At 46.7% G+C, this 12,977-nt stretch overlaps 1 protein-coding gene across 2 annotated transcripts in view; it reads left to right on the top strand.

Annotated features, from left to right (window-relative positions):
* Positions 1–12,963, top strand: part of LOC105488324 (TOPBP1 interacting checkpoint and replication regulator) — a 54,863-nt gene extending 41,900 nt beyond the window's left edge. For both annotated transcript variants that reach the window (XM_011752266.3, XM_011752267.3), the window contains exons 16-22: positions 931–1,021; positions 2,846–2,904; positions 4,728–4,862; positions 6,376–6,533; positions 8,601–10,761; positions 10,911–11,036; positions 11,931–12,963. In XM_011752266.3, coding sequence (XP_011750568.2) covers positions 931–1,021; positions 2,846–2,904; positions 4,728–4,862; positions 6,376–6,533; positions 8,601–10,761; positions 10,911–11,036; positions 11,931–12,061 — 2,861 coding nt within the window. In that variant the 3' untranslated portion in view covers positions 12,062–12,963. The remainder of the gene's footprint in view (positions 1–930; positions 1,022–2,845; positions 2,905–4,727; positions 4,863–6,375; positions 6,534–8,600; positions 10,762–10,910; positions 11,037–11,930) is intronic.
* Positions 12,964–12,977: the final 14 nt, after the last annotated feature.

The following is a 12,977-nucleotide window of genomic DNA, read 5'->3' as shown; positions in this document are numbered from 1 at the left end:
ATATTTCATTTAATCATAAATATTAGAACCACCAATTAGGTGTTAGTCTTAACAAGTGAGCAGTTTTCATTTTTTCAGAATTGCTTATGAGATAAAATTTTTTATTTATATTGTCCTTTTTTTTTTTTGAGATGGAGTCTCCCTCTGTCGCCCAGGCTGGAGTGCAGTGGCATGATCTTGGCACACTACAACCTCTGCCTCCTGGATTCAAGTGATTCTCCTGCCTCAACCTCCCAAGTAACTGGGCTTATAGGCACATGCCACCTCGCCTAGTTAATTTTTGTATGTTTAGTAGAGACAGGCTTTCACCATGTTGGCCAGGCTGGTCTTGAACTCCTGACCTCAAGTGATCCGCCCTTGTTAGCCTCCCAAAGTGCTGAGGTTACAGGCATGAGCCATTGTGTCCAGCCTATATTTAGATTGTCTTATGTCTTTTTTTTTGGAGATGGAGTCCAGCTCTATCACCCAGGCTGGAGTGCAGTGGCGTGATCTCGGCTCACTGCAAGTTCCACCTCCTGGGTTCACGCCATTCTCCTGCCTCAGCCTCCCCAGCAGCTGGGACTACAGGTGCCTGCCACCACGTCCGGCTAATATTTTTGTATTTTTAGTAGAGATGGGGTTTCACCGTGTTAGCCAGGATGATCTCGATCTCCTGACCTCATGATCCACCTGCCTCGGCCTCCCAAAGTGCTGGGATTACAGGCGTGAGCCACCATGCCCAGCCCTTATGTCATTTTTTAATCTCTAATAGTGCTGACAAACTTCTATCATGTTGAGTCCTGTAACCACAGAACTTAGCCCAAAGACCATTAAGATCCTCTCCAGCTAGGTAATAAGCCATACAGAAGTTCAAACTGCTCCCTTGGCCTTACTGCTGCTTCTTGATGAGGTTAAATGAAATTTATGATTTAAGCTGTTTTTACATTTTAGGTTATCACAAACTGCTGACTAAGAGTGTGGCCGAGACTCCAGTGCATAAGCAGATCTCCAAAAGGCTGTTGCATAGACAAATCAAGGGCAGGTGAGTGACATCCCCATCCAGGCTTCTTCATACACCCACACCACCTCAAAGCGACCTTGTGGGCCACTACTTGGCTTCTCTTGACCTTCATGATTTAAATCTTAACTATGCTGCTTAAAACCAAAGAGCAGTCTATAAGCTCTCCATGGTAGCAGGAGAACCATATAAAATGTACACTTGTCTGGCCTCAATTATTTTGAGATTTATCCATGTTGCTGCATGCAATAGTTCATCCTGTTTTATTGCTGAGAAGTGTTTCATGGAATAGATACTCCACGGTTTTTAAATCCATTCATCTGTGAACATGGGGAAGGTGCAAGTCTGGGATCCCAAATCGGCCTTTGCTGACAGAGGTGTAGGTGGGGCTGCAGTTTTTTCTGCAGCGATTGGTTGGAGTAGGGCAATTACTGTCTCAAAGTTTTCTGTCTTGCTTGGCTGACCCTTTCCTAGTTCTTTGGCTTGAGAGCGCTCCTTCCTTGGGGCATCTGTAGTCTGCTCCTGGTATACCTGAGTTGTCAGCTTCTCTGGCACCCAGTCTAGGGGTGTAGGCAGCAAACAGGGGTGTAGGCAGCAAACAGAAAACCCAGGGAGTTCACTGCCCTCCTCAGTCCCAAAGTCCCCAGCCAGGCTGCCTTCTTCTCTCTGCCTTTCAGAATTGTCTTCTGCTCATTGTATAGATAATATCATGGGTTTTTAGCTTGATTTCAAGGATAATAGAAGCACACCTACTTCATTTTGTCAGGAACCCATCTTGACATTATTTGTATTTGGATTTTACACACTTGTGAAGTTTATAGGTTAAATTGCAAAAAGTGAAATTGGTGGGTCAGAGGCATATATATTTTTAATTAAATTTTTTATAAAGTCCTTGACACATTGGCAGATATTAAGGCTCTTAAACAGAAACTTGAATGTTGGTGCTCATTACTATGATAGTCTGATAGTTTAGTATAAGTTTTTAATACATTAATGGGGTTTATAGTTCTGATGTTGTAAAATTGCTTTCCAAAAAAAAAACAAAAGCAAAACAAAGCCACATTCTAACCATCTCACTCTTTTTGAGTCAGAGTCTCGCTCTGTCACTCAGGCTGGAGTGCAGTGGCACAATCCCAGCTCACTGCAACCTCTGCCTCCCGGGTTCAAGCGATTCACCTACCTCAGCCTCCAGAGTAGCTGGAACTACAGGTGTGAGCCACCGCACCCAGCTGATTTTCTTTTTTTTTCTTTTTTTTTTTTTTTTTGAGACTGAGTCTTGCTCTGTCACCAGGCTGGAGTGCAGTGGCACGATCCCGGCTCACTGCAACCTCTGCCTCCCAGGTTCAAGCGATTCTTCTGCCTTAGCCTCCCAAGTAGCTGGGACTACAGGTGCACGCCACCATGCCCAGCTAATTTTTGTATGTAGAGATGGGGTTTCACCATGTTGGCCAGTCTGGTCTCGAACTCCTGACCTCAAGTGATCTGCCCGTTCAAGTGATTCTTCTGCCTCAGCCTCCCAAGTAGCTGGGACTACAGGTGCACACCACCACGCCCAGCTAATTTTTGTATGTAGAGATGGGGTTTCACCATGTTGGCCAGGCTGGTCTCGAACTCCTGACCTCAAGTGATCTGCCCATCTGAGCCTCCCAAGGTGCTGGGATTACAGGCGTGAGGCACTGTGGCCAGCCTTCTGCTTGGCAATAATCACGTATGAGAGCCCTTTTCCAGCACTGGTGTTATCAGACCCCTTGATCTTTGTGATCTTGTTAAGTGAGAAGCTGCCTTTCTCCTTAATAAGTGTTAATTACAAGTGGTAGGGAATAATCCTTGTGCATGTGGTTCCTCGAGGTCCTCTGATCCTGGTCCTGATATTGGTGTTGTTGAAGAGTCCCCTGAAAAAGGAGATGGTAAGTGTTATCTCTTTTTGTTTTTAATGCAATCTACCCAGCTTCTATGAAAACCTTTTTGCATGTATTGTTACTTGGCATATCCTAAGATATTTTACAGAAATTGTGACGGCTCTGAGTCCACAATGCAGCTCAGTAAATATTTATAAGTGAATGTTCTTTTACATAGAAGGTAGTGAGAGAATTCCTGGAAAAGAAATATTTTTTTTACACAATAGATATGAAATTCAGGATGAGGGCTAAACTGTGTTATACAAAGTACTATGACTTATTTTATTTTTATTTTTTATTATTATTATTATTTTTTGAGACGGAGTCTCGCTCTGTCGCCCAGGCTGGAGTGCAGTGGCGTGATCTCGGCTTGCTGCAAGCTTCGCCTCCCAGGTTCATGCCATTCTCCTGCCTCAACCTCCAGAGTAGCTGGGACTACAGGCCCCCGCCACTGCGCCCGGCTAATTTTTTGTATTTTTAGTAGATATGGGGTTTCACCATGGTCTCGATCTCCTGACCTCGTGATCCACCCGCCTCGGCCTCCCAAAGTGCTGGGATTTCAGGCTTGAGCCACTGTGCCTGGTGACTTATTTTAAAAGTATATATAGCTTTTTTGGAGCTTTTCACTACATATTTTTGCAAGAAGGCAGGGAAATTCTTTATGGGGGAGTGTCTTTTCTGAGACATTATCTTTGCTGCTGCACCTTATATATCTGTGTATTCCATGCTCCCAACACACAGTGCCTGGCACATAGCAGGTGATCAGTAAGCACATGTTGAATGAGGGTGAGCAGCAGGTGTGGTGGTTCGTGCCTATAATCCCAGCACTTTGGGAAGCCAAGTGGGGAGGATCACTGGCCAGGAGTTTGAGACCATCTTAGGCAACACAGCAAGATGCTGTCTCTATAAAAAATTTTTTAAAAATCAGCTGGGCGTGTTGGCATACTCCTGTGGTCCCAGCTCCTTGGGAGACTGAGGTGAGAGGATCTCTTGAGCCCAGGAGTTCAAGGCTGCAGTGAGCTATGATCATGCCTCTGCATTCCAGCCTAGAAACAGAGCAAGACTATGTCTCTAAAAAATAAAATAATAAAAATATACCTGATGAAGGAGGGGTTTTAAAAAAACTAACTTCTAAGTTGCTCAAATAATTCACATTTATTGTGGAAAAATCAGGAAATATAGAGAAGCCAAAAATTTTAAATCACTTGGTAATTCCACAACTCAGAAATACTCTAACATTTTAGCATATACTCTTACTGCTATTATTTCTATACAAATGCATGTAACATATACATATGAAACCTAACATAAATACTTGTTTTCGCCCTACACCATTCTTTTTTTTTTTTTTTTTTTTTTTTTTTCGATGAGACGGACTCTTGCTCTGTCACCCAGGCTGGAGTGCAGTGGCATGATCTCTGCTCACTGCAACCTCCACCTCCCAGGTTCAAGTGATTCTCCTGCCACAGCCTCCCAAGTAGCTGGGGTTACAGGTGCCCACCACCATACCTGGTTAATTTTTGTATTTTTAGTAGAGACAGGGTTTCACCATGTTGGTCAGGGTGGCTACACCATTCTTAAGGTGGAAGTAAATAAGACTTCTGAAGGTGATAGTCTAGTGGGTCAGTGTTTTTTTAATACCTTGTTGGGACCGTGTATCAAACCCCTCTTAGTTTTTTAAGAGACACTTCACAAGTCTCTTAAAGCTAATAGCTTGTTGAATTTCCATCTTATATGTGGTACTATGTAAATTTTGCCCGTTTTTGGACAACATGAGAAAATGTCAAGCTTGTAGTTCTCTTTGGTTACTTACTGTGGTTCTGATTTTACAGAAATAAGTTTGAGACGAAGTCCTCGAATCAAGCAGTTGTCATTTAGCAGGACACATTCTGCCTCCTTCTATTCTGTATCTCAGCCGAAGTCTCGAAGTGTGCAAAGAGTCCACTCTTTCCAGCAAGATAAGTCAGGTAACATACGGGCCCCTCTGCCTTCACAAGTCCGTGCTGACTTGGTGGGAAGTGTTTTTGGGAAAAGAAGCGTGAAATTTGGCATTTTCTTTCTTGACGTTGGAGAAGTAGAATAGGTATGTCTAGTTGAGGTTCAGGGTGATGACTAGATGAACAGTCCATGACCTTTGTAATCAGTCATCCCTTGGACTCCTATAGCTGGTCATCCATGCTATCGTTATAGGTAGTTCGTTTATTCAAAAGGAACCTACCCATAATTTCCCATATGGACAGATCCTACACATCAGTATCTTAAGTGAAAGGTGATATCTCTGTTTATGTTCTTCATTCTTCTATCCATGGTTAGCTTGCTAATAGATTTGTGTTTCTTATTTTATCTTTTTTTGAGACAAGGTCTCACTCTGTCACCCAGGCTGGAGTGCAGTGGCACGAACACAGCTCACTGTAGCCTCAACCGCCCAGGCTCAGGTGATCCTCCCACCTTAGCCTCCCAGGGAGCTGGGACTACAGCTGTGCACCACCACACCCAGCTAATTTTTTGTGTTTTTAGTAAAGACTGGGTTTTACCATGTTGCCCAGGCTGGTCTTGAACTGCTGGGGTCAAGTTATCCACTTGCCTCGGCCAACAAGATATGTATTTTTATATTTACATATTAAATTATTTCAGTTGTCTACATTTTCTAACATAGGAACTGGGGTTAATATGTAGTCTTACCAAAATTCAAAAAGGCAGCAGTTATTGCAGTTGCTGACATAATTAGGTGGGATTTTCCCCTGAGTTGCTCTCAAAAATTGTTGCCTTCTTTCTTTTATGAACTGACTGGGTTTTTCTTATGTTTTGTTTGTTTGTTTGTTTGTTGAGATGGAGTCTCACTCTGTCACCCAGGCTGAAGTGCAGTGGCGCGATCTTGGCTCACTTCAAGCTCTGCCTCCCAGGTTCATGCCATTCACCTGCCTCAGCCTCCTGAGTAGCTGGGACTACAGGTGCCCATCACCACTCCCAGCTAATTTTTTTGTATTTTAGTAGAGACAGGGTTTCACTGTGTTATCCAGGATGGTCTCAATCTCCTGACCTAGTGATCTGCCTGCCTTAGCCTCCCAAAGTGCTGGGATTACAGGCGTGAGCCACCGCACCTGGCCTTGTTTGTTTGTTTTTGAGATGGAGTTTCGCTCTTGTTGCCTAGGCTGGAGTGCAATGGCGCAATCTCGTCTCACTGCAACCTCCACCTCCTGGGTTCAAGCAGTTCTCCTGCCTCAGCCTCCTGAGTAGCTGGGATTACAGGCCCCTGCCACCATGCCCGGCTAATTTTTTGTATTTTTAGTAGACATGGGTTTCGCTATGTTGGCCAGGCTGGTCTCGAACTCCAGACCAGACCTCAGGCCATCCACCTGCCTCAGCCTCCCAAAGTGCTGGGATTACAGGCATGAGCCACCGTGTCTAGCTGGCTGTTTTAATAGTATTGGAAGAACAGGAATTGAGAAAGAATTAAATGTTGCTGTTTTTGACTTGCAGACCAAAGAGAAAATTCTCCAGTCCAAAGTATTCGGTCTCCCAAGAGTCTTCTTTTTGGGGCAATGTCTGAGATGATCAGCCCCTCAGAAAAGGGTTCAGCTCGAATGAAAAAGCGTTCAAGAAATACTTTGGATTCGGAGGTACCTGCAGCTTACCAGGTATAATGTTTCTGTAACGTTTGAAATAATATAATCTCCTGGAACACAGAGACATGGCCAAGGAATTCAGAATCCATTAGGGAAAAGAAAGCGGGTGATCTCTAGATAATACTACAGATTGGAGGTGATTGGGTGGAGCCACATGAATGATTATTAGATATGTGGGAACTTCAAGCAGCAGGTTTGACTGAAGCCATGGTGGGGACGGTGGAGGAGGAGATAGAGAGGATCTCATCTATTCTCTTGGCTTTGTCTACTATTTATATTATATACTACACAGATATCTTTCTGGAGTGTGTGACACTCATCTTTTCCATTTGATTGCCCACTCCATCCAGTCACCAACATTAGAAACCTGGAGTCATCCTTTTCCCTCTCCCCAGGCATAGCCAATCAGTCGAGTCCTGCCCATTTTATTTACAAACTGACTCTTTTTTTTTTTTTTTTTTTTTTTTTGAGATAGAGTCTCTTTTGCACGGGCTGGAATGCAGTGGCATGATCTCGGCTCACTGCAACCTCTGCCTCCCAGTTCAAGCGATTTTCCTGCCTCAGCCTCCTAAGTAGCTGGGATTACAGGCGCCCACCACAACGCCCAGCTAATTTTTGTACTTTTAGTAGAGACGGGGTTTCACCATGTTGGCCAGGCTGGTCTTGAACTCCTGACCTCAAGTGATCCACCCACCTCGGCCTCCCAAAGTGCTGGGATTACAGGCGTGAGCCACCACGCCCAGCCTACAAACTGACTCTTGTACCCACCCCCTCTTCTCCCTGCCTGCAATTCCTACCCTAATTCAGGTCTTCCTGGAACACTTCAACAGGCTTTTCCCTCTCAAAGGGAAATCCTCCGCCCAGAGGTCAGAGTGATCTTTCTGAAACTTTCCTCTCAGTTTGCTTAAAATGTTCACTTTGCCTAAAGCTCTATAGACTCCCCATCCGCTAAAGCAAGGTTTTAAGTTTTCCTAAATGGAACTCTTGGGTTCAAAAATAATCACCTTTGTTTGGAAACTCAATAAATTGCTTGGAGGTTGGGAAAGACATAGAGCTCTGGAGAAGGGTTTGAAAACCACAGATCTACACAACCAAGATCAGTCTCCTCCGCCAGGCAGACAGGGTCTTCCGTGGTCTGTTCCCTCTGGCCTCACCCCTTCCCGCTCCACCTTCCCAGCAACATCAGGCTGGGTGCCAGTCCACACAGCCGCTGCTTTTCACTTCCAGACCTTCGCTGGTATTGTTTTCTATGCCTAAAGGCCCCCACCACCCCACCCACTTCTCCTGTGTTTGCCTTCCCCTGCTGACACACATGCTTGAAGATCTGATCCAGGCCAGGTTAGGCAGCCCTTCTTTGTGCTCTATGATGCGCCTTGCATGTCTCTGTCACTGCGCCAGCCACATTGTATTTTCACCTGTGTATGCCCCACTGAACAGGAAATGCCAACTAGATTGGGAGTCTCCTGACAGGATGAAGAAAGGTTGTAGGAAAGATAAGCATTGATCTCCTTACCTGTTGGAGCTTTTCACTACATATTTTTGCAAGAAGGCAGGGAAATTTTTTACTGGGGAGTGTCTTTTCTGAGACATTATCTTTGCTGCTGCACCTTATATATCTGTGTATTCCATGCCCCCAACACACAGTGCCTGGCACATAGCAGGTGATCAGTAAGCACATGTTGAATGAGGGTGAGTATCAGATGAGGTGGCTTCTAGAGGCTGCTTAAGGCAAAGATCAGAAATAGCTGCCTCATCTGAAAAGAAGGAAGAGCTAGAGAGTAGCTGCAGTGGTAGAATGATTCCATTAGAGGCAAAAAGCATGGTTTAGCAATATGTAGATTATTAAAATTGTTCTTAGGACAAACTAAACTTGGATAGTGTTTGGTCCTAGAAAAAGTGGACAAGTAAAATCTGAGTCATGTTTTGGAGAGGGAAGCGGGTCACTGTTTGAGATTTCCATCTTTAGACCATTCCTTTGGCTGACTATAAATCTCCCGTTTGGTCTTAGAGATTACTAAAACACTTCAGAGATCATGAGTTATAATATTCAAGGACTGAAATAAGCATTTCTCTTTTCAGACTCCCAAGAAGAGTCACCAGAAATCTCTGAGCTTTTCTAAAACTACACCAAGAAGGTTCTCTCATACACCACAAACTCCACTGCATACTCCAGAAAGGCTGCAGAAGTCCCCTGCAAAAATGACCCCTACAAAGCAGGCAACTTTTAAGGAGTACTTAAAAGACTCCTCCTCACCCGGCCATGACTCACTATTGGATTCAAAAATTACTCCTCAAAAACGATGCACCCAGGCAGGAGAAGGTACCTCTCTTGAAACGAAGACACCAAGAACAACTAAGAGGCAAGGTACTCAGCCGCCTGGGTTTTTGCCAAATTGTACTTGGCCACATTCAATGAGTTCCAGTCCAGAAAGCCCCTCCTGTCCAGCCCCACCAACTTCATCGACTGCCCAGCCCAGGAGAGAGTGTCTGACTCCCATCAGAGACCCTCTCAGAACACCTCCGAGAGCAGCAGCCTTCATGGGCACGCCTCAGAATCAAACACACCAACAGCCCCATGTCCTCAGAGCTGCTCAGGCAGAGGAACCAGCCCAGAAACTACAGGATAAAGCTATCAAAACCCCAAAAAGACTAGGGAATTCAACTGTGACTTCTTCCCCACCTGTTACGCTAAAGAAACTATTTACCTCTCCTTTATGTGATGTTTCCAAGAAGAGTCCATTTAGGAAATCTAAAATAGAGTCTCCTTCACCAGAAGAACTGGATTGGAAAGAGCCCCAGATGTCACCCAGTGTAACTGCATCTCTCTCCTGCCCTGTTCCCTCAACTCCCCCTAAACTCTCACAGAGAGCTACATTGGACACTGTCCCTCCTCCGCCTCCTTCTAAAGTTGGGAAACGGTGTAGAAAGACCTCTGATCCCAGAAGGAGCATCCTGGAGTGTCAGCCTGATGCCTCCGCTACTCCTGTTGGCACAGCTGACAGTCCAGCTGCCCCCACAGACTCTAGAGATGACCAGAAGGGACTGAGCCTCTCTCAGTCTCCTCCTGAAAGACAGAGCTACCCAGGCCCTGGTCTCAGGAGTGACTGGCATGCATCCTCTCCTTTGCTCATTACAAGTGACACAGAGCATCTCACTCTCCTCAGTGAAGCCGAACACCGTGGCATTGGTAACTTGAAAAGTAATGTCTCATCAGTGGAAGAGGGTGAGGGGCTAAGGACAGCAGATGCTGAGGAGAAGTCTTCTCTGTCTCACCCTGGGATTCCCCCATCTCCTCCTTCCTGTGGGCCCGGCTCTCCTCTGATGCCTTCCTGTGACATGCACTGTACCATAGACGGGAGACAGTGCCAGGCTTCAGCACAACTAGACAACCTGTCGGCATCAGCTTGGCATTCCACAGACTCTGCCAGCCCACAGACCTATGAGGTTGAGCTGGAGATGCAAGCTTCTGGTCTTCCCAAACTTCGAATTAAAAAGATAGACCCCAGCTCTTCGTTAGAGGCTGAGCCCCTCAGCAAGGAGGAGAGCTCTCTGGGAGAGGAGAGCTTCCTCCCTGCCCTCAGCATGCCCAGGGCCAGCAGGTCCTTAAGCAAACCTGAACCCACCTATGTGTCACCCCCCTGCCCTCGCCTCTCCCACAGCACGCCTGGCAAGAGCGGGGGACAAACCTACATCTGCCAGGCCTGCACCCCCACCCACGGCCCTTCTAGTACCCCCTCTCCATTTCAGACAGATGGGGTTCCTTGGACACCATCCCCCAAGCACAGTGGGAAGACAACTCCAGACATAATTAAAGACTGGCCCAGGAGGAAGAGGGCGGTGGGCTGTGGCACCGGCTCCTCTTCTGGGAGGGGTGAGGTCAGTGCAGACCTTCCTGGGAGCCTGTCACTGCTGGAGTCAGAGGGCAAGGACCACAGCCTCGAACTCAGCATCCACAAGACGCCCATCTTGGAGGATTTCGAGCTCGAGGGAGTGTGCCAGCTCCCAGACCAGTCACCTCCCAGGAACGGCATGCCTAAGGCTGAGGAAGCTTCCTCCTGGGGACAGTTTGGGTTGAGTTCCAGGAAGAGAGTCCTGTTGGCCAAGGAAGAAGCTGACTGTGGAGCCAAAAGGATCTGTGACCTGAGAGAAGATTCAGAAGTTAATAAGAGTAAAGAGAGGTCTCCAAGTTGGAGTGCATGGCAGCTCCCCTCCACGGGAGATGATGAGGTGTTTGTTTCCGGTGAGTTTGTTTTTGAAACCCACTTACCTCATGGTTTCTTTTGGTCAGAGTGCTTGACAAGGAGGCACTTGGGAGTTGCTTCTTGGGAGGCCTGGTCTTCCGGGTTGGGGGTCTGGGGATGCTGCTCTTACCATGTGGGTTCTCTTTAGGCTCCACCCCACCTCCCAGCTGTGCCGTACAGAGCTGCCTCTCTGCCAGTGCCCTTCAAGCTCTGACCCAGTCTCCACTGCTGTTCCAGGGGAAAACACCTTCTTCTCAGAGCAAAGACTCCAGAGGTAATATTTATTGAAAGTCTAGGACCCTTTCTTGTGGGAGACTCTGAATTCATCAGAGTTGCCAGGCAGCTTGATTCTAGAGGAGCTCTGGAGAGTGCAAAGTGTGGGATAGGTGACTTCGTGCCTACAGTGTCATGTGTGCCCTTTCCAGAGAAACTCCACATTAGAACTTGTGTGCATGTGAACAGAAGCCCCCTCAAAATCCTACTAAAATTCCTTGGTCCTCTTGAAGATGGTGATAGTTGTGGGCTTGCCGCAACATACTGTTCATCTGTAGTCTAAGAATCTGAACAGGAAGGTGTTCTGAGCAGCATGAGTCATAGGCCTGTTTAGAGCTAGTTCCCCACAGCGGGTTTATCCCCATGTTCTGTACATTCGGTGGGACACAGTACTGACTGTAGTTATAATCAGCCTTCAGACTCTAGGATTCCCCTTCCCCTTCCAAATCCTATTCCCAAAAGAACAGGATTTGGCCTGTTAACTGCCCTGGTTAGCAATGTTGCTTTCTGCTGCTAGAATCAAAGGGGGAGTGCAGGAGGAGGGGACCTTCGGTGGTTCAGTTCCCTCAAGACCATGGTATAAATCATGCAAAACAGCATAACCCCAGAGATCTGAGACCTAGAAAGAATGTACAGAATATTAACCTGAGGGAATTCAAACCACAGGTACTTTGCATTTTCAGAGCTGCTTCTTGCTGCCAGCACAGTGCATAGCTGTTAAAGGCAGGAGCCTTCTAAAAAGTGTAGGTACCATTTCTGCAGGACGAGCGAACCTCCAAGCAGTGCTGATTTTCTTAAAGTCTGTTTTTGTGTGTAACCCTCTGCAATTTAAGCCCATTTTTTTGATTCGGTCCTCAGTGACTCCTGCCTGCTAAGCCTTTCTACCTTCTTCTAGATGAGGATGTGGATGTACTTCCCTCCACTGTAGAAGACTCTCCTTTCAGTCGCGCATTCTTCAGGAGGCGCCCCATCAGCAGAACTTACACACGGAAGAAGCTCATGGGAACCTGGCTGGAGGACTTATAGCCACAAACACTACTGAGCCCAAAAGATGAAGGAGTCAGCCAGGACCCTATGGGTATAAAGAAGTTGGAGGCCTGGTCCCAAGCCTCTTTTGCCATGGTCAGTGTTCAGATTGCCATTAGAATGCCTTAGGGTTTTCTAATTCCCCTCATGGATCCAATCCATCTCCTGGCCCTGCCCCTTGTTGGGGAAGTTGCAGGAGGAGAGGTGGATGGCAATGTAGTTGGTGCTATAACTCAGGCAGCCTGGGAGTCAGGAAGCCAGACAAGGAATCTCATTCCAGCCCCACCCCAACCATGGCCTTGGCAAGTCAGGGGGCCACTCTGCCTCATTTATGCAAATGGAGAAAGGAGCCCTCCCTGGGGTCCCTTGAGCTGCTATAAGGCCGAGCTGCTGCAACACAGGCAGCGCTTTGTAAACTGTGAAGCCATATATGTGAAACTGAAGAGTGTATTGGGCAGCAGAAGCTGTTTTTTGCCTTCCCTGTGTAACAATAAAATCATCTCTAGTGACTGAGCACTCAGTACGTTTACGTTTAATGTTGGGCCTGAGGTTAACTGTGACCTTGGTCCAGCTCGAGTGGCTTCTGGAGCAGCCACATTTCAAGGACTGTCCAAGAGTCAGCCAGTTCATGGCACAGGCCTCGCCCATTTCCCACTCCTGGGGAGACCATCACCTGGCTCGCCATTTCCACCGAGAGTGCCCCACAGACCCGCTGGACCAGCCTGCTGCCGGGTCCTGGCCAGGGGTCTGGCTGACTCTGAACTCTGTCTCCAGAAAGCATTCAAGCCTATTGTGTTCCCAAATCTGATTCCTCCTATTGTCTTGTAAATCAAACTCTAAGTGAAAACTTCCCATTTCTCCCTTCAGAGATTTTATTAAATGTTTTTTTAAGATCCTAAAAATGTGCTACGTCTCC

This window comes from Macaca nemestrina, chromosome 7 (assembly GCF_043159975.1).
Source record: "Macaca nemestrina isolate mMacNem1 chromosome 7, mMacNem.hap1, whole genome shotgun sequence".
NCBI lineage: Eukaryota > Metazoa > Chordata > Mammalia > Primates > Cercopithecidae > Macaca > Macaca nemestrina.
The sequence above is the reverse complement of the archived record's forward strand: the minus strand, read 5'-3'. Positions and strand labels throughout refer to the sequence as shown.